Raw genomic sequence first — 17,200 nt, forward strand, 5'->3', positions numbered from 1 at the left:
TACAGCTACACAGCATGTTGTTTAGCATCCTATACATTCAGGACAAACCTATAAAATAAGCAAATAATAAAGTTGCACTAAATAGTGTATGTCACTTACAAGTGCTAAACTTTTTTATGCTTTTTTTTTTTTTTTTGGTAATGATCAGCCTTTGTATGTAATACATTAATTTCTACCACAATGGACATTTTTTTCCTTTGTAATGGAAAATTTGGACCCTTGTCATGATCTTTTGAAGGGGCATTTCACAAACTTTTCTTTTCATACAGTGCACCCTATAGGTCACTTTAGCATGTTCTCGTTCTGTTCTTGTTTTCTCACACACTGGGGACTAGAGGGCACTTAATTATGTTTTTTCGCACTCAAAGACGACTCAATTCTGCACATAGTATGTTTGACTTGGGAGCATTCCAAATGGTACTTTTACATTTTTAAAATTCAATTTCTTTTTTTTGCCTTTAAAGCAACCATATAGAATCTCCATTTCATCCAATTACAACAATGCTGTACAACTTCTTCCAAAGGGCACTTTATCACATCTCACTTTTTGGTTCACTTGAGGTCATCACATTTTCATCCCAGTTGACTTAGCTTATACAAAACACAGCCCTGCTTAAGTGGAATAAAGGCCAAAGTCATTCATATGACAGAAATTAACTTCTTAAAATATGACTTGGCATGTAGAGGCACAACCAGTAATCCCTAAGTAAAGTAAGTTAAAATAACAAAGGCTGGGGCATAGGAACCTTTGTGCTGTTGGAAAACAAACAATGAAAGTAATCTGAGATACTGCATATTGTAGGCCATAAGGAAACTTGTATTTCGTTAATCATTTCACATGTAGGTGGGTTAAGTAATGCACTTGTATTGCACTAACTTCCTTATTCATTCTACATATCACTTCACGCTGTCGTGTAAACAGGAGGAACCATTTCCTTTAGTTTATGACCATTTTTCAATTTTTCTTTATAAGACTGTTTTACCGTAAGAAAAATATTTATTGTATGTCATTACACATTAAATTATTTAAAAGTGAAGGCTTACTATTCCAAAAATCCAAGTGTACCGAACTGGGAGGGAGGTTTCTAAAGTTTTTACTTTTAGACCTAATTATTCCAATTGTTTTTGTACATTTTCTATTTTAATTGACTCTGAGAGTGAGAGCTTTTGTATTCGGCCTGTACTCTATCGAACTGCATTTAACAATCCAACAATGACCGTTCAGGTAAGAAGCTGTGTCTACATCTATGCTGGTTGATAAGTGTGGGAACTGTAGTTCTATATTTGCGTTATTGTACTGTTCAAAATTGGGACTCATTGTACAACAATGTCAGCATTCATAAACAAACATTTTTATCGCTTTAAAGCCAGTGTGCTAGAGCAAAAAGAACCGTAGCAATTACTAAATATATTTTGATATATGCAATATGTATAATGTGTCTGTGTTTTAGGCTCAGTGCATATTGATGAAAAGCATAAGAAACACATGTTTGTGTATGTTTTATTGCTCTGACAGATCATCATCACACATTTGTTTTACAGATGTGGCTGTGGATTTTGATTGGCCCAAACATTGTCACAAAGGTCCATGGGTATGCAAGTAAATCCATTATAGAGTCGTGTGACTCAATGGCACCTAAACATTACAACAAAGCAACAGGGGAAGATTTTAAACCTCAGGACACTGATTCATTGTATATGGTCAGTTGCAACCCTGGCAGAAAGGGAGACCCTGTTACAGGTAGAGTGATTGTCTATGTTTGTTGCATTTACTTCTTTTAGAAAGGTTGATCACATATCTGGCTAAAATTTCTGTCAGTCCATCCTCTCCCTGATGAATCTTCAAACACATTCACAGTTTCTCTCATTAGCACCGCACAGGAGCCTTTTAAGGGATTTATGTTGATGGCTCGACAGCAAGGCAGGGTAGACGATAGCCACCCTGTTGGAAAATTCATCTTGCTTGAGCCTGATAAGAGTAAGCTCCTCGATTGTGGAGGATTTGCGGTACGTAACCATTTCACCGTGGTAAATGCCATAAATTGACTGAGTCGATATTCCAACCTGTCTGTTTCAAATTTAAATAGCAATTTCATTCTATGCAGGACTCAGCTGTTATGCAAAAAAACAACGTAAAAAAGTCTTTGGTCAAAGTTAACTGGACTGCTGAGGAAGAGGAGCTAAACATCACTTTCAGGTTACTTTGACATTATTTCTGAACTGACTGAAAGTCAAAAACAACACTGTGCTGCTCTGGACGTATTTTATAACACAATGAGTAGCAGAAGAATGTGCACCAACATGTGTTCCTGTCGGATATGTTTCAGAGCCACATTTGTTAAGTCTTTTGACACATTCTGGGAACGAGTGGATGTAAACTACACTGCACTCCCAGAGAACTCAACTCCCACACCAAGTACTACAAAGCCCAGTACAACAGAGCTAAGTACTTCAAAGTCACATACAACAGGGCCAAGTACTGAAGCGCTAAGTACTACAAAGTCAAGTACTGCAGAGCTAAGTACTACAAAGTCAAATACCAGTGTGCTAAGTACTGCAGAGCTAAGTACTACAAAGTCAAGTACTGCAGAGCTAAGTACTACAAAGTCACATACAACAGGGCCAAGTACTACAAAGTCAAATACAACTGCGCCAAGTACTGAAGAGCTAAGTACTACAGAGCTAAGTACTACAAAGTCACATACAACAGGGCCAAGTACTGAAGCGCTAACTACTAACGAGCCAAGTATGACTACTTTATCTTCTTATACAAGTGTTACATCCAGTACATCAACCAACATCAGTCAATCGTGTGAAGGAAAAGAGGTAAGCAGGGGTAAAAAGATAGATTTGATCCAGAAATATTAATAAATCTTAAATATATAAACTCCAACAATTTTATTTTTTTACTGCTCATTGTTTCTTTCAGAGTTATCATCAAGCAGGAACTGCACTGATATGTTTCGAGAGTCTTTTTATGGTATTGAAAATGGTATGGTACAGTATTTAGAACGATGGTCAGTCAGTAATTTTTGTAACAAAATAGCCATACCAAAGTTGTTACTGTTTCCAGTACTATACAAGAATAATGAAAGCTCTGTCACTCTATTATTATTACTGTTTTCAGGAACTGTCTAAAATAATCAGTGCTGTCACCACCAGCTCCTTTTCTCATCATCTGAATAAGGTAAATCATGTGTTCGGAACTTTTGTTGTCATAGTTACTGTTTCTAGTTCCCAACATCCTGTCTACTTGTTATCTTACAGAGACAATGCTGATCCATTCCACTAACTGTTAAAAAAACTATTATAGAAAATTAAAGAATTTAAATACTTTTTGTTCATTCTAATATTTTTAAAAAATAGGTTTGTTGTAGCACAAACTTAAGGAACATTGCTTTTAGGTGGTGTCTATGCATACTATGGTATACTATGAGTTTCTTATTAGTTTTTTACTCACAGCCCTATGTAGGGGTAAGCATTGCAGATCGCCATATAGGCCATAAAAGCTATGTGTTATTTGTAGATACCCTTGAAAAGTAATTATTCCAATTTATGATGATAAATAAATATGCATTTAATTCTTTCACAGAAGTTAAATACATCAGGCTGTGTGCTTTGTTTAGCAACTGAAATATCAGCATTCCTTTTGTTTTATATGGGAGAGCCCAGGAAAGTGAGTAATGGCCGGGGGTGTAAAAACCTTCTGTAAACCTTCATTACATTTCCGAACTGTTCTACAGTTTTTTATGATGCATGTGGTTTTGTTTTTCTGTGTGTATGTTTAGGTGATACTCAGTGCTCTTGTGATTGTGTTGATCGTGATTCAATTCCTAGAGCTGGTAATTGTCTTGCTGCCAATTGGACCCAGTCATGAACTGTATGTTCAGCTCTTCTTCCTCTTCTGTGTGAATATTTAATGTGGCCTTTACATTAACGCTTTGTGCATGCTTCTTTTTATTTCTCTTTTGTTCTGTTCAAGGAAGGAGATCTGTAATCTTGTTGACAAAATATTTTCTGTCACCCATCTGTTTTTTACAAGTAAGAAAAATAAACTTTAAACTTAGGTGTATTCATTTTGCTCTGTAAGCAGATGTGTTGCTTTTAAAGCAGTGGTCTGACAATTTGGAAAATTAAACTGTTTTAGTGTTTAGTGTAATGGGAAATTTGATTCAATAAACATTTTATGGGATCTTATATAGTAATAATGCAAATACTCACATTTCCCATAGTCAAACTACGGCTTTAAAATAACAGAGTCATGGTCTCTTTAGATAATTGCCATTGAAAACCAGAGGGTAGCAGGCTCTGATTGTATTTCCAAATCTGTTTTGCTCACAGGTGCTGTCATCTTTGTTGGTGTTTTGGAGAATGACAACTGCAGAAAGAACTGGAAAGAGTGTTGGCTTCTAAAAGTGATGACTGCTTACACCGTGTGGATTTTGCTGTTTGTAATCTGGGTTTTTGTATCCGGTATTTACAGACAAACAATACTGACGACAAGCAAAATAGGTGAAAATGTTATACTAGTAGTACTATATAACATAAAACATGAAATACAGCATGGATTCTTGGATTTCTACTAAAATAGTAGAGGTTGATGATTTCTCTTGCAGGGAATTCAAAAGCTGAGGGACGTGGACAACAGAGAACAAAGGTGAGATGTCTATGTCATCAAAATGTAACATATTTTGATACTATCAGTTGTGATAACAGTTATCTGCACAATAACAAGTTCATTTTGTGTTTTTCATAACTGCATCTGTGAATTACAGAGAAAGCTCAGTGTAGCCCAAGTGATTGGTGTTTCAGTAATACTCATCGCTGGAACCATGGCTTTTACTGTAGCTGTCATTTATGGGATATTTACATCAGGCGAATGAAGATGTGTTGGTGCTTTGCTGCATATAATTAAGGGTTGTTTTGCAGTTTGGTAAAACTTATTTTAATTTTGTCATGAATTTTTAAGTTGCTTACGTACGTGTGAACATAATCTGTCACAGTTTATTTTGAAAAGATGAAAAGTTTTACAACACATTTGCTTGTTAATAATACTGTATATCAGCTTGTCCACAGGGACAGTATACTATACATTAAGATTAGATTTATCCACCATGGCACATTGATCAGCAGTTTCACATGGAAACAGCCATTTCCATGTGTAAATAAATGATGTATATACTTTGCATAGAATGTTCTCTATTTAAACCACACTGTAAAGAACCTTTACAAAGAGTAATTGCATTTTAAATGAATTCACTATGCTATTTTTTTATTTTAAATGTCTTAATTTCTGAAGCTTTCACAACAACTTTTATTGTGTCATCTAATGAAAATAATTTCACATTTCACTCCTTTTTGCTCTATACAACCATGATGTCAAAGTCACACCACTGAAATTTAGAATTTTATACAAACACTGACTCTACATTTTACAGTCAATAGAGTAAGTGGAGGTCCATCCAGGTTTCATTTACATTTGTGCCACTTGCAAATGTACACATTTGAACTGATTAAACTGATGAAACCACCCGTTTTTGTGTTACTGTGTTTTGAGTTCAAAAATATACATTTCCATATGCAGGTCAAATGCACAGGAATTGTTGAGATCAATTGTTTAAGTTGGGCTAAACCACAGGTAAATAATCACATTAAATAACAATTTAGAATTTTTTATCCACTATTATGTTAGTGTCAACGTAAGATGGGATTCATATGTCATTCTGTATTATTAATTCCCCACGTTCAGGTTGATGGCTCACCCAATCATTAATCTCTGACATTATTTGAAGGCATGACTCCTGAGCACCTGGCGTATCAACTTAACCTCCCTGTTTCTTTACAATACTATTTTGCAGTATCCTGACATTCATTTGTGCTTTAAAACTACCTATCAACAAAAGAACAAGAACTTTTTCACAGTTAGGTCCCTAAAAGATTTTTATACAGTATGTTCATGTAAACAGAAAGTCAAGAAAGACTGTTGCAAAAGACTTTATAACAGTTTATTTTCCAAGATAAATATTTGACACCGTGACGGACTTCTTATCAACAAAAGCAGCACAAAGTCTAAGTGTTCTCTAAGTCACTCACCAGTGTTGGACTTTTCTCTATTATTACTCTAGAAACTAAAAGTTACTCAAACACAAATGTCTTTTTTAGTTATTAAAAACCTTTTTATTAAAAATATCTAGGTTTATATGAGCAACACAAAACACATCTCAAAATAACATACATGGAATGAGTGGGATTATGTTACAGAAAAGAACTTCTTGAAATCAACACCAATCAAAAAACAAACAAACAAAAAAAATTAGAGCAACATACCTACTTTTAGTTCTGATGTTGTTGTCGAGATATCATATGACTGATGTGTTCAGGTTCTATAAATATATAGTCCTATCTTCCCTTATGTCTGTTTAAGGCACATTTTGTGATATTTGTTCAGAAAATATATTTGTACAAATTTTTAAATCACTTATCAAAGACTTGTTTGTTTTTAAGTTGACAACACTGTCAGTATACTCCAAAGGTTTCCTGACAGCATGTGTGCCTTTTACTTTTTAAAATTCATTTATTTATTTATTTATTTGTTGGTATACACACAGCTATCATAAAATATTCCAATGAAACAGACAAAATATACATATTATTTAAAAAAAAAAAAAAAAAAAAAAAACACAAAACACACAATTCTTTAGGTTAAATAAAAGCCAGCACTCTGGAAAAAACTTTCAGTGCAAAACCAATCCAACAGCATATACAAAGCAATTAAATGAAGTGATTTACATGTCCATAAGGGGCAGAATTTGGATGCAAGCCATCAGTTGTCTATTTGAAGAAAAAGGAAAAATATATTGAAAGTTTCAAATAGAGAAACAATGAGATGCATTCACAGTGTGATCTTATCTCAGGAACTGCTCTTAGGTTAGAATTGCTGAAATGCATTTATAAGCCATAACAAGGAGAAAACAAACAGTCAGACCAAATTTTGTCTGTGCTATAGTTCCATTTATGCAATTATTTATGCATTGAGCTGCATTTATTGGCCAACCTTTAAACTGGAATGATGGAGCAACACCATTGGATCTGTAACATAATACTAACACCGAACATTATTATTAAATGTATATGTGAATTGTCAAACATTACATTTCTAACTTACTTCTCTGCTTCATACACCCTGCACAGGCTGGTCCACCCTGCTATCCTGATCCTGGTTCATCAGCATCCTTTCTGCTCTATTTCTTTCTCAGACACCACCGGCAAGATAAGGTGGGAGATGCGGCTCCACAGTCCGCCATACTTGTCGGTGTCCATCTCATTAAAAGCAGTCTGACCGTTGGAGCCTACCAGCCTCTCCTGCACATAGTCTTGCACCATCTCCTCCACATTCTTCAGACTCAGCTCACTGCTGATCTCATCTTGAGAAAGCAGTACAGTAAATAACAAGAACACCCGCTTGAAGGCAGCGTTCTCGTGGTCACAGTAACGATAAAAAATAAGGGTGGACCCTGGAGGCAGCTCTTCAAATCGATGAATGACCGCCACAGGTTTGTCTCCTTCAAAAGCTGCTTGCAACTGGCTGTCAATGTCCATCTTCACAGCATCACTGTCCTGGCCAGCTTTACTGGCTCCTTCAATATGAAGGACAGAGGTGTTTAGTGCAGATGAGAAGGATGAAGCCAGAGCCTGAGCCAGACAGCGTAGCGTCTTCTCAGCTTTGTTACCTGCAGTCAAGATCAGACTGACAGGCTCTGTGGGCTGAGATGTTTTCAGATGCCTCTCAAGGTGGATCTTGCTCCTTTTCCACAACTCAGACCGCTGAGTGGGGAACTGAGCCTCAAGAAGAGACAAGTGACCTGCAAACATTTCTGGGTTTGCAGCTCTGTATAAGCGTCGTCCCTCATCTGCAGATCTCTGGAGTACAGAGAGTTTCTTGTATGCCATCAGGGCAGCAGAGCTGAGCATCACCAGTAGAGCCAAACACCCAAAATACAGCATGAATCCTGAAAAGACAGACAACCACATTTAAATATGTTTAGCAAAGAATGAGCATTTTGGGGTATAAAGAAAAAAATGTATAAATATAATCACCTCCAAATGAAAATCTTGAGCTTCTCCTGATGACAGCTGTTTTCTTTAACCGTTCTAAGAAAGAAAAGCTCATTTATCAAGCATTGCAATATTATTATTAAAATTATAGGTATTATGTAATATAAATATAATATTCATTTGAAGCTGCAATACCTTGTTTTTTGAGATAAACAGTTTCTTTTCGTGCTGGAATGTTATTTAAAAGGTGCACTGTTGGTTCATAAGATCTCTCAAAGCCTGGATCCTTGTTTGGGACATAGTGCTTAACTGTGTGTATGGATGACAATGAGTGAAATGTTGGAAAAATTAGATCAGTAAGTCCATTATAAGGGTGTTCAGAGCAATTTTCTTAATTAAATGTGGCTAAATAAAAATGACTACTATACCAGCTTGCGTTGGTTTTCTTGCTTGCATTGCATTCCTATACTCTCCCGTGACAGTGGTCTTGGGAATTGGCAGATCATGTCTGTTAGCTGGAGATTTGAGCTCATTCTTGGTAAGGAGGGCAGGTCCTTTGGTTGATGTTTTGGCTGGAAACAAACAAGCTGGATTAAGACAACTGCAGTAGCCTCCATTTATGTAGCATTCCCATTCAGAAAAGGGCCACAACATTTCATACCTCTGCAGTCTGCATCTTCATTTGCAGCATGACTTGATTTGCAGCGTTCGCCAAGCAGTACACGAGGGGATAAATTGACATCTCCAATAGCTTCTATTTTAAACACAGGAAAAGCCTTAATTGTTTGATCTGATTTGGATGAGAAATCATATTCAGTCAAAGCTTAATACTTGCCACTTTGTTGGACACTAATAATAATGTATACATTTTATATTTCTGCAGATAATACTTTCACCATTTACCAAGCAACCAAAAATAAGAATAAAAAAAAGATTTTATCAGTTAACAGTGATTGATTTCAATCCTTACCTTGGCATATCTTTGGATGGTAAGTGCCATGAGAGGATTCCTGCTCAATATCCATATCCTGATCTTGCTCATTCTCTATATCGTCCACCGATTCTTGGACATCCATCTGAATTTCATCACCACTACTGCCCACTGCTCCTCCAGTCTCCAGCCGAATTTTCTTGCTAGGGGATTCTGTTATGTAGAAAATACACACTCAATTTTTGTGTTTTACTTTCGTTTTTACTAGCTTAACGTTAAACAAGTGCTGGTAATTTGAGTACCCCACCTTCATTCTCTGAGCCATTCTCCACTTCTCTGGACCCATTGACAGCTGCAACAGGAGCTTGGTTTTCTAAGCTTCTTTTGGTCCGTTTTAAAGGGGCCCGTGGTGTCGGTTCATAACTTAATAATGCTACTAAAAAGAAACAAAAACAGATGGTCGTCTTGAGTTTGTGTGTTTGACCACTGACTAGTTAAATTAAATTCCAAAGAACCCAGCGTAGGTAAGCTTATAGACAGTCTACGCTAATAAATATTAATCGATTGTTGGCCGAAGCAGGAATAAAAGGGATTGTGCTTTTTAACTAGAGTTAGCTCCGAAGGCTAAAATAGCTAACGACAACAGTTCATGTGCTCACCTTTAACTGAAGACCGCCTTGTAGACCGTCTCAATGGGCGAGAAACTTTACTTTCCAAAACCTCGCAATCCATTTATCATCAAAAGTCGACCAATCGACACCAACAACATCAATGAAATAATGCAACAATAATCGCATTCACGAATACAAACAAGAAATCGTGCTTCCCGTATTTATTAGGGGAGACATTTTGTGACCGTACGCGGGTCATGTCCGGAAATGGTCTCCTCAGAAAAAGGGACACGAGTAAACGTTCCGCCCAAGCGCGATAAGGACACATTATATGGTTTCATTTTCACAGAGATTAGATTCAAGGTAGCTGTGGTAAGAATAAACAACTAGAACCAAATCGTATCGGGATGTTAATGAAGTTAGACGCGTGTGAATAATTGCTTTGCTAACTGTTAGATACATGCTAGCCGGATGCAGTAAACTGCCTTGTTGGTTGAGGAGCTAGCTTGATATGTAACCGAGAGTTTAATTAGACTGCTTCCTTCTTTCCTGAAGGCTTTTCCACAAACTAGCAAACAGCCTCCCTTCTCTGTTTGTTTTATTTTCTTAGCAAATTCTATTGTGGGTTAACAAAGTTAACGCTAGTCCCCCTTTAGCAGACGTAGAGAAGCATCGGAACGAGTTTGGATATTAGGTAACGTATACGTTTTGTGACGTGCAGCCTGTTTCACTAAGCGTGGAATTTGTTTATGTGTTTCAGAATCATTTAGTAAGGAGTTTAGAATCAAAGAATTTCTTTAACCTTGCTACTTTTGATAGGTATATAAGCGGTTTTACAATATCACTTTGGACTCTGACCACGATAATCTATCTAAAACGGATGCAACTAGAACCTATCATAAAAAATGTTATATGCCACTTGTTTTATGTAGTTTTAATCCATCTGAAATCCTAAGAAATGGAGAAGCGAGACACAAGTGTCACCCAGAAGAACAGCACAGGTACTTAAGCACCGGCTACAACGTATAGTTGTATTTTATATTACAGTGAAATATTTGAATGGTTTTACAAGTATACGTGTAAAACTATTCATCACAGTGTCTTCAGTTTATCAACTTTGTTTTGCAGATATGAGGGAAGACTGTAAGTCCACAAATTTTGATCATGTCTCGTCCTCTGATGAGGAACAGCGGAGAGAAGGTAAAATATTCAAGCAAGGTCAAAACTAATCTATTCAGTGTCTCTACTAAATGTATTCCTGCGTTTAATTATGGCTTCAATCCCACCAAACAAGACTGAGTTTCATCACCTGCATCAAAAACAACAGGAAAACTTAAGATGACAATGATGAAACATCAGGTTCATTTCACTTTATTTATACCCATGGGAAGATTTCTCTAGAAGAAAGATGATACTCATTTACAAACAGATGTGACTTAGAAAGTACCATAAATAAACAAATAACATTAAAAGTAATGAATATGATTGTAGTTAAATGCAATTGGAATAATCATAGAAATAGTTATATTGAAATTGAAAATAAGTTAAAAACCTGGGTCCAACAATCAAGGCATAAAAAAAAAATAAAAGCAGTAAGTAGGTTAAGATGAAAATGAAGTAAAAAAAAAAAAATAGCTCTTGACATGCATGTACAGTATTGCATGTATTGTAGATTTTTGTAATAGCAGCAGGAATAAAGCTGTTTTTAAGATGTTTTTTTTACACCTCTGACTGAAAACCTAATTCCATAATAGGAATTTTCTGTGTAAAGGACGGGAGTTGCCATTTAAAATGGACTTGAATAGGCATCGTAACCGATATGTGTACAGGGATGCTGAATAAAGCTGGGGCTCACCAATCAGTCAACTTGACCATTGCACATTTTGGTTCAAGGAATTTCTTTCCTTTTAAGGAGAAATGACCAAACCAAGCCACTGTGGAAAAAGACAAAAGTCACTTACATTAACAATACAACTGCTCATGAGACTGTTTACACACTGTGTCACATTTTGCTTCAAAGTCCAGTTTAGAATCAATAATAGTCCTAAGTTATTTATAAGTTTGACCTTTAATCCGAGTAACTTCATTGCTGTGTGCTTTCCTTATGTAGTTCCCTCCACTCACTGGGCCCTGATTGTATTTTTTAAAAAAATATTTGTTCATATGTGAAGTTTTGTAAAATTTTGACATGGAGCAGGCATTTAAAAGAAATTAAGCTAATATTATTTATTTTGTATTTTCATCGCTTGTGTAAGTCTTTTGTCAAATGGTATCTCATTAACATTTATTAACAATAAGAATGTAAATTCAAACTCTTCATTGTGCTTTATGTTTTCTTTCTGTAATAAATGTGTCAGCGTAGTATGCTTATGTCGGTGCACTTTACCCACAGACTGTGTAGTACCTAAGTAGAAATTTCAGACATTTGTACTTTACTGGAGTATTTATTTTTCTGAGAACTTTTTCCTTACACACTGTACTCCCCCCTTTCCTCACTGTACTACTCCCTTTCTACTCCTAAGATTTTCAAATTATTGTCAAATTATTTTTTTAATGCATTTGAGGGGAAGTGTTGATTTTATTTATTTTTGCAGTCATAATTGACTAGCAGCTATGTACAGTGTTTTGAACTCAACAGCTCAATATTTTAACATTATTATAACATATTCTCACTAGCTACACTAGGCTACTTACATATTTGCTTATAACTTTCATAAAGAATTGTGTCTCCGCATTTGACAATGTTGTCAGCAACATGCAGGTCAGTTGTTTCACTATAATGACGTGGAGTCTCTGATGCAACATGTGGTGTGTGTGTTTGTGTCTGTGTGTGTTTGTGTATCTGGATACATAATGCCAAGCATAGGTCAAAGGGGTGGCCATTGGGGGCTTGTTAAAGCACAGTATTTTGAGTTGGTCATTTTGCTGAAGCAGCTCTTGACACTATTTTCATGAACTGATATATTGTGTTCACAAATTGGTATAAAACAGAATAAGCTTTTTAAATGGATAATGAACGCTTCTAATAATGCAGTAGAAAAAAGCTAAACCAGAGCCTTCCTGAGTTGTGTGGTGGTGCTGTCTCTTTCAATTTCAAGTTCAACTTAAATTAAGTCTTAATTCAAACATGAAGTCCAGTTAGCATTAGATAGAAACAGCTGGTGTAAATGTACTTTTACATTACATTTCAAACCTGTACGTTTTGAAAGTTGAATCAGTACTTCTACTTTATCAGAGCATCTATTGCTAATCTATATCTTAAATTATAGTATCTATCCATGCTGTTGCTAAGCTCTACAGTCTTACTTTGGCAATATTGACCATGTCGGTAACATCACAAACACTTATAACTTTCAGAAATTCTTTTTACCTTTCAATCACAATTTATTTTTTAACCTTACTGCTATAAATCTTACTTAAAATGTAATTTTAGTGACCCAATAAGGCCTGAGCAGATGTGCAAATTAAACTGTTTTTATTCTATCAGAAGAAGACTATCCAAGGGAAAATAAAGAACTGGAAAGAACAACGATACAAACCCAGGCTGACAGAATGGATGACCTAGATAGACACAGAGCTGGACTTAAAAACATTAAAACTGGTGGAGGTAAGTTTGGCTTTTAATATTTGTATTTTTTTAGTTCTACTGCAATTTGACTACAGTTTATTTTTCCTTGTAAGTGCCCCTCTTCTAAGCGCTTCAATTGTTATGTTGTGATAATTTTGTCCCCACAACTTGCTAGATAATGGAAGAGGCATGGAGAGTGCTTTACCTCTTAAAGACACAGATATGCTAAAGAAAGAGGAAGAGATAAAACAACAAGGAAATTACATTGAAATCATTGGCCCTTTCCCTCATGAATCCAAAATTGCAGAGATCACTAAAGGTCTTGCGGGTAATACTACAGCTTTTTGTTATATTTGATCTTCTTGTGTATGTTTATAGATTTTTGGGGACTAAAGGGCAATACAATAACTAAAAAAAGATTAAAAGTACAGGGCAACCAAGACCTTGCTGTCTTGGTGATTACATTTTGTTCGGGTATGTCCTAAAATACCAGTACCCTTTTTAATTTTAAATTCTCTCTTTGTTTTACTGTTTCTCAAATGCAGTTCAACAGGTTCTTCACAAAACTATACATTTGGAAGATAAACAATTTCGGCTAATTTGGTCAGGAAAACAATTACAGCAACTTACAATTGTATTCATGTTACATACAGGCATATGGCTTGTTTTATAAAAAAAAATTGAAACTTGTTAACCTACCCTTTAATAGGATTAAAATGGAATTCTTGTTGCACTTTACAGTTACATCTTAACTGAAATGTATAGAGACACACTGATGTCTGAGGTAAATTAAACTGTTTTTGTGCTATCAGAAGAGGGCCACACAGGGGAGAATAAAGCACATGACAGAAAGGATGACCAAGGCGATGGACAAAGATTTGGACTTGAAGAAGTATCACCCCCAGGCCCTAAAGATGCCAACTCTGAAGCTGGAAGGGGTCAGTGACTTTCAATTTTTTGGTGTTTTCTGGGTGTAATCTAACATGGCAGGTAGTATTTATTGTTGGGAAGCCAGTGAGGGTTTATGCACTTGTAAAAGAAATAATAATAATAATAATAATGATAATAATAATAATAATAATAATAATAATAATAATAATAACTCAACTTCTAAGGAGAAAACTGAAGTTCTGTGGTTCAACTGGGTTCAGTGGTTACTGGAGTTGTTGCAGATTGTACTGTGACTTCTTATGGTACCTTTTAGCTTTTATGTTTTATTTCACAGAAAACCAGAAAGAGACAACACAGCCTCCACACATGGCTCCTGTTTTGTCATTTGAGGAGGACAAGCAGACTAAAACTGTTCTGACTCTAAAGCAGCCAAAAGGTAATTTTAAACAAGGTTGATAGTGACGAATTCCCTGCTAATTTACCAAATTTGTTTTTGCATTTATTTTATCAATTCAGTCTGTCTTAAAAAGATTCAGCTTCATCATCTGCTTCCACTAACAAGACTGACAATGACAACAGTGAAAACATAGAGCAAGAAGATGTCAAAAGTAGCTCACTATTTGATCTTTGTTTTATTTCCATTAACTCATGCCAGTAATGTCCACCAAAGCAGTCTTTTATACACATTCATTAGCAATAAGAACATAGATTTTTAAAAAAAAACATATTATTCAGTGTGATGGCTACATATATACAGTGCATCCAGAAAGTATTCGTGTTTTAATGGATCCGCTGAATGAACCCAGACGCCATCAATATATAAACACACCTGCTACTGACACACCCTGTGTGTTAGCGGTATTCTCAAATCTGTTACTTTACCTTCTCAATGTGGTCCACACGATCCAGGAGCTTACTGGTGATGGAGTGCAGATCCAGTAGATCCAATGAATTTGAGCCATTTAGAAATAAGGCTGTAACATAACAAAATGTGGAAAACTTTAATTGCTGTAAATACTTTACAAATGCAGTGTATGCATGTTCAGCAGTGTGTGTGTTTTGCTCAGTGTAATGCTCACTGAAGATTATTCTCAGCACCAAGACCACAAACATTTCTCAGTTTCAGAAAATCTTTTATTTTTAATATAACACATTTAGTTTCTCCATGTTTTCAATTTGAGGTTTCCTTTGAGAAACTAATTGTAGAGTTGTGTTGATAGCAGCGGCAAAATACAGTTTTGTGAATGAAACAATGCAATAATGTAGGTTTTAATCACTACAGTGTCTACAGTAGCCAGTTAAGCATCGCAACACAACATTTAATTGCTTAGTTTTAAACAAATTTGAATATTGTGAACCTACCCTTTAATACTGTAGTATTGAAATGCAACTCTTGATGTGCTGGACCTTTTTATAAATCGCAATAATATGTACATTTGGAGACACAGTGGTGTCTGAACAGATGTGGAAAGTAAGCTGTTGTTATTGTATCAGATGAAGGAGAGAATAAACAACCATACACAACTTCATCGCCAACCCAGGTGGAATCGCACAGAGCTGAAGTTAAAGAACAATCTCCGGACTTTGAAGACACAAACACTGAACCCGGTGGGTCCCATCTTTTTTTTATTTTGTTTACTGTCAGCAACTACAATTTCTTTTACCTTTTAACTGAACATTTGAACATTCCAGTACAGACGTTTATTTATATCTAAGCATTTTTTAATTTATTTTTTCCCTCACCATTGGCTAGAAAATGGAAGAGGTGTTGAGTGTACTTCTGATGATATGGATGTGCTGAAGAAAGAAAAAGAGTTAAAAGAACAGATAACTAATGCAGAAACCATTGGCCATACCCCTGAGGGGATTACTAAATCTACTCTTCCAGAGGTTACTGGAATTCCTACAGGTAATGATATTATGGACATCTATAATTTGATTTCTTTGCCTGTGTGGGTTGCATGGGTTCTTATCAACATCTGGTGAACATTTTGTGTCAATAGCACTATAAGAAATATATTCAATGATGATGTGTTTAATACTTATTTACCCTCTGTAGCTGAAATAAATGTTTAAATCACAAGCCTTACTGTCTCTGTAATTTAGATAAAGAATTGTTTAGGTAAATAAAAGGTTTTCTTTCATTATGTGTGTTTATTTATTTATGTTTTTTTCCCATAGGAAGGATGTGTTACCTAATGGTGGTTACAGTGGTAGTTGTTGCCATCCTGGTGCAATATCTCCTCCAAACTGAGTCTTCCCCTCAAACAAATGAATTGCGACAAATAGACATCTTTCTCAGGGAGCTGGAGAAAGTGAAGTCTCAATTCCCCAGCCAGCGTGCTGAGCTCTGGAATAGGAGCAGGATCCACCTGCAGAGGCACCTCCAGACAGCCCAACCAACGGAGCCAGTGAGTCTTATCTTGACTGCAGGCCTCAGAGCCGAGAGGACGATGCAGTGCGTGGCTCAAGGCCTGGCATCTGCCTTCTCTTCTGCCCTCAATGCCTCAGTCCTCCAAATTGATGGGGTCAGCCAATCTAGACAGGACAGTGACCAGGTCAAACTGGACATTGACAGAAAGTTGCAGGGAGCTTTCGAAGGGGACAAACCTGTAGCTGTCATCCATCGCTTTGAGGAGCTGCCTCCAGGCTCCACACTTATATTCTATCGTTACTGTGACCATGAGAACGCTGCCTATAAGAAGACCTTTCTTATCTTCACGGTTCTACTGGGGGAGGAGGAGGAGATTCCTGCTAAGATTCATTTAAGTTCTGTGGAGGAGATGGTGGATGATCACCTTCAAAGGAAGTTCCTTTCTCATGGCCACCCTGTATCTTTTGACAGGATGGACCTTGATAAGTACGGTGGACTGTGGAGCCGTATTTCTCATCTCATCCTTCCGGTAGCAGCAGAAGAAAGGATTGAACATGAGGGGTGCAAGGAGACATAAATATGGACTCTTATTTAACCTTTTTTCTTTTTTTTTTTTTTTTTAAATAAATTATAAGCACTAAGTACTTTCTGGCTATTAGGTGACGCCTTGGGTGACTCATTCTGGGCCTGGTAGTGGTTTAAGGACACAAAGGTTTATGACTATATTGAAGCTCACTACAGATGAAGGCATCAACTACAAATCAACTATG

At 36.2% G+C, this 17,200-nt stretch overlaps 3 protein-coding genes across 17 annotated transcripts; 2 read left to right on the plus strand and 1 right to left on the minus strand.

Moving 5' to 3' along the window:
- Positions 1-897: 897 nt before the first annotated feature.
- On the plus strand, positions 898-5,533 carry LOC137132167 (uncharacterized). Of its 5 annotated transcripts, none has more exons than XM_067514359.1 (13): positions 898-1,225; positions 1,543-1,741; positions 1,859-2,007; positions 2,106-2,197; positions 2,328-2,826; positions 2,930-2,980; positions 3,128-3,187; positions 3,593-3,676; positions 3,789-3,880; positions 3,983-4,041; positions 4,342-4,512; positions 4,617-4,657; positions 4,776-5,532. In XM_067514359.1, the coding sequence occupies exons 1-13, from the start codon at positions 1,214-1,216 to the stop codon at positions 4,881-4,883; spliced, it is 1,617 nt and encodes a 538-aa protein (XP_067370460.1). In that variant the 5' UTR covers positions 898-1,213; the 3' UTR covers positions 4,884-5,532. The 5 variants fall into 5 exon arrangements, with proteins under 5 accessions (XP_067370460.1, XP_067370459.1, XP_067370461.1 ...); XM_067514358.1 differs by having other exon boundaries at positions 2,930-2,992; positions 4,776-5,531; XM_067514360.1 differs by lacking the exon at positions 3,593-3,676 and having other exon boundaries at positions 2,930-2,992.
- Positions 5,534-6,152: 619 nt separating this feature from the next.
- LOC137132169 (torsin-1A-interacting protein 2-like) lies at positions 6,153-9,856 on the minus strand. Of its 3 annotated transcripts, none has more exons than XM_067514364.1 (8): positions 9,646-9,856; positions 9,294-9,419; positions 9,026-9,199; positions 8,717-8,845; positions 8,484-8,627; positions 8,251-8,364; positions 8,098-8,151; positions 6,153-8,009 (listed from the first exon to the last, which is right to left on the minus strand). In XM_067514364.1, exons 1-8 carry the CDS (start codon positions 9,716-9,718, stop codon positions 7,225-7,227), a joined length of 1,599 nt encoding a protein of 532 aa, XP_067370465.1. In that variant the 5' UTR covers positions 9,719-9,856; the 3' UTR covers positions 6,153-7,224. The 3 variants fall into 3 exon arrangements, with proteins under 3 accessions (XP_067370465.1, XP_067370468.1, XP_067370464.1); XM_067514367.1 differs by having other exon boundaries at positions 8,717-8,809; positions 9,294-9,422; XM_067514363.1 differs by having other exon boundaries at positions 9,294-9,422.
- LOC137132166 (torsin-1A-interacting protein 2-like) lies at positions 9,848-17,041 on the plus strand. Of its 9 annotated transcripts, none has more exons than XM_067514348.1 (10): positions 9,848-10,291; positions 10,530-10,598; positions 10,726-10,797; positions 13,085-13,204; positions 13,341-13,493; positions 13,978-14,103; positions 14,391-14,492; positions 15,551-15,664; positions 15,810-15,965; positions 16,238-17,041. In XM_067514348.1, exons 2-10 carry the CDS (start codon positions 10,556-10,558, stop codon positions 17,005-17,007), a joined length of 1,656 nt encoding a protein of 551 aa, XP_067370449.1. In that variant the 5' UTR covers positions 9,848-10,291; positions 10,530-10,555; the 3' UTR covers positions 17,008-17,041. The 9 variants fall into 9 exon arrangements, with proteins under 9 accessions (XP_067370449.1, XP_067370453.1, XP_067370454.1 ...); XM_067514352.1 differs by having other exon boundaries at positions 13,981-14,103; XM_067514353.1 differs by having other exon boundaries at positions 13,088-13,204.
- The last annotated feature ends 159 nt before the right edge of the window (positions 17,042-17,200 follow it).

The sequence above is a fragment of the Channa argus genome, chromosome 8 (genome assembly GCF_033026475.1).
Source record: "Channa argus isolate prfri chromosome 8, Channa argus male v1.0, whole genome shotgun sequence".
NCBI lineage: Eukaryota > Metazoa > Chordata > Actinopteri > Anabantiformes > Channidae > Channa > Channa argus.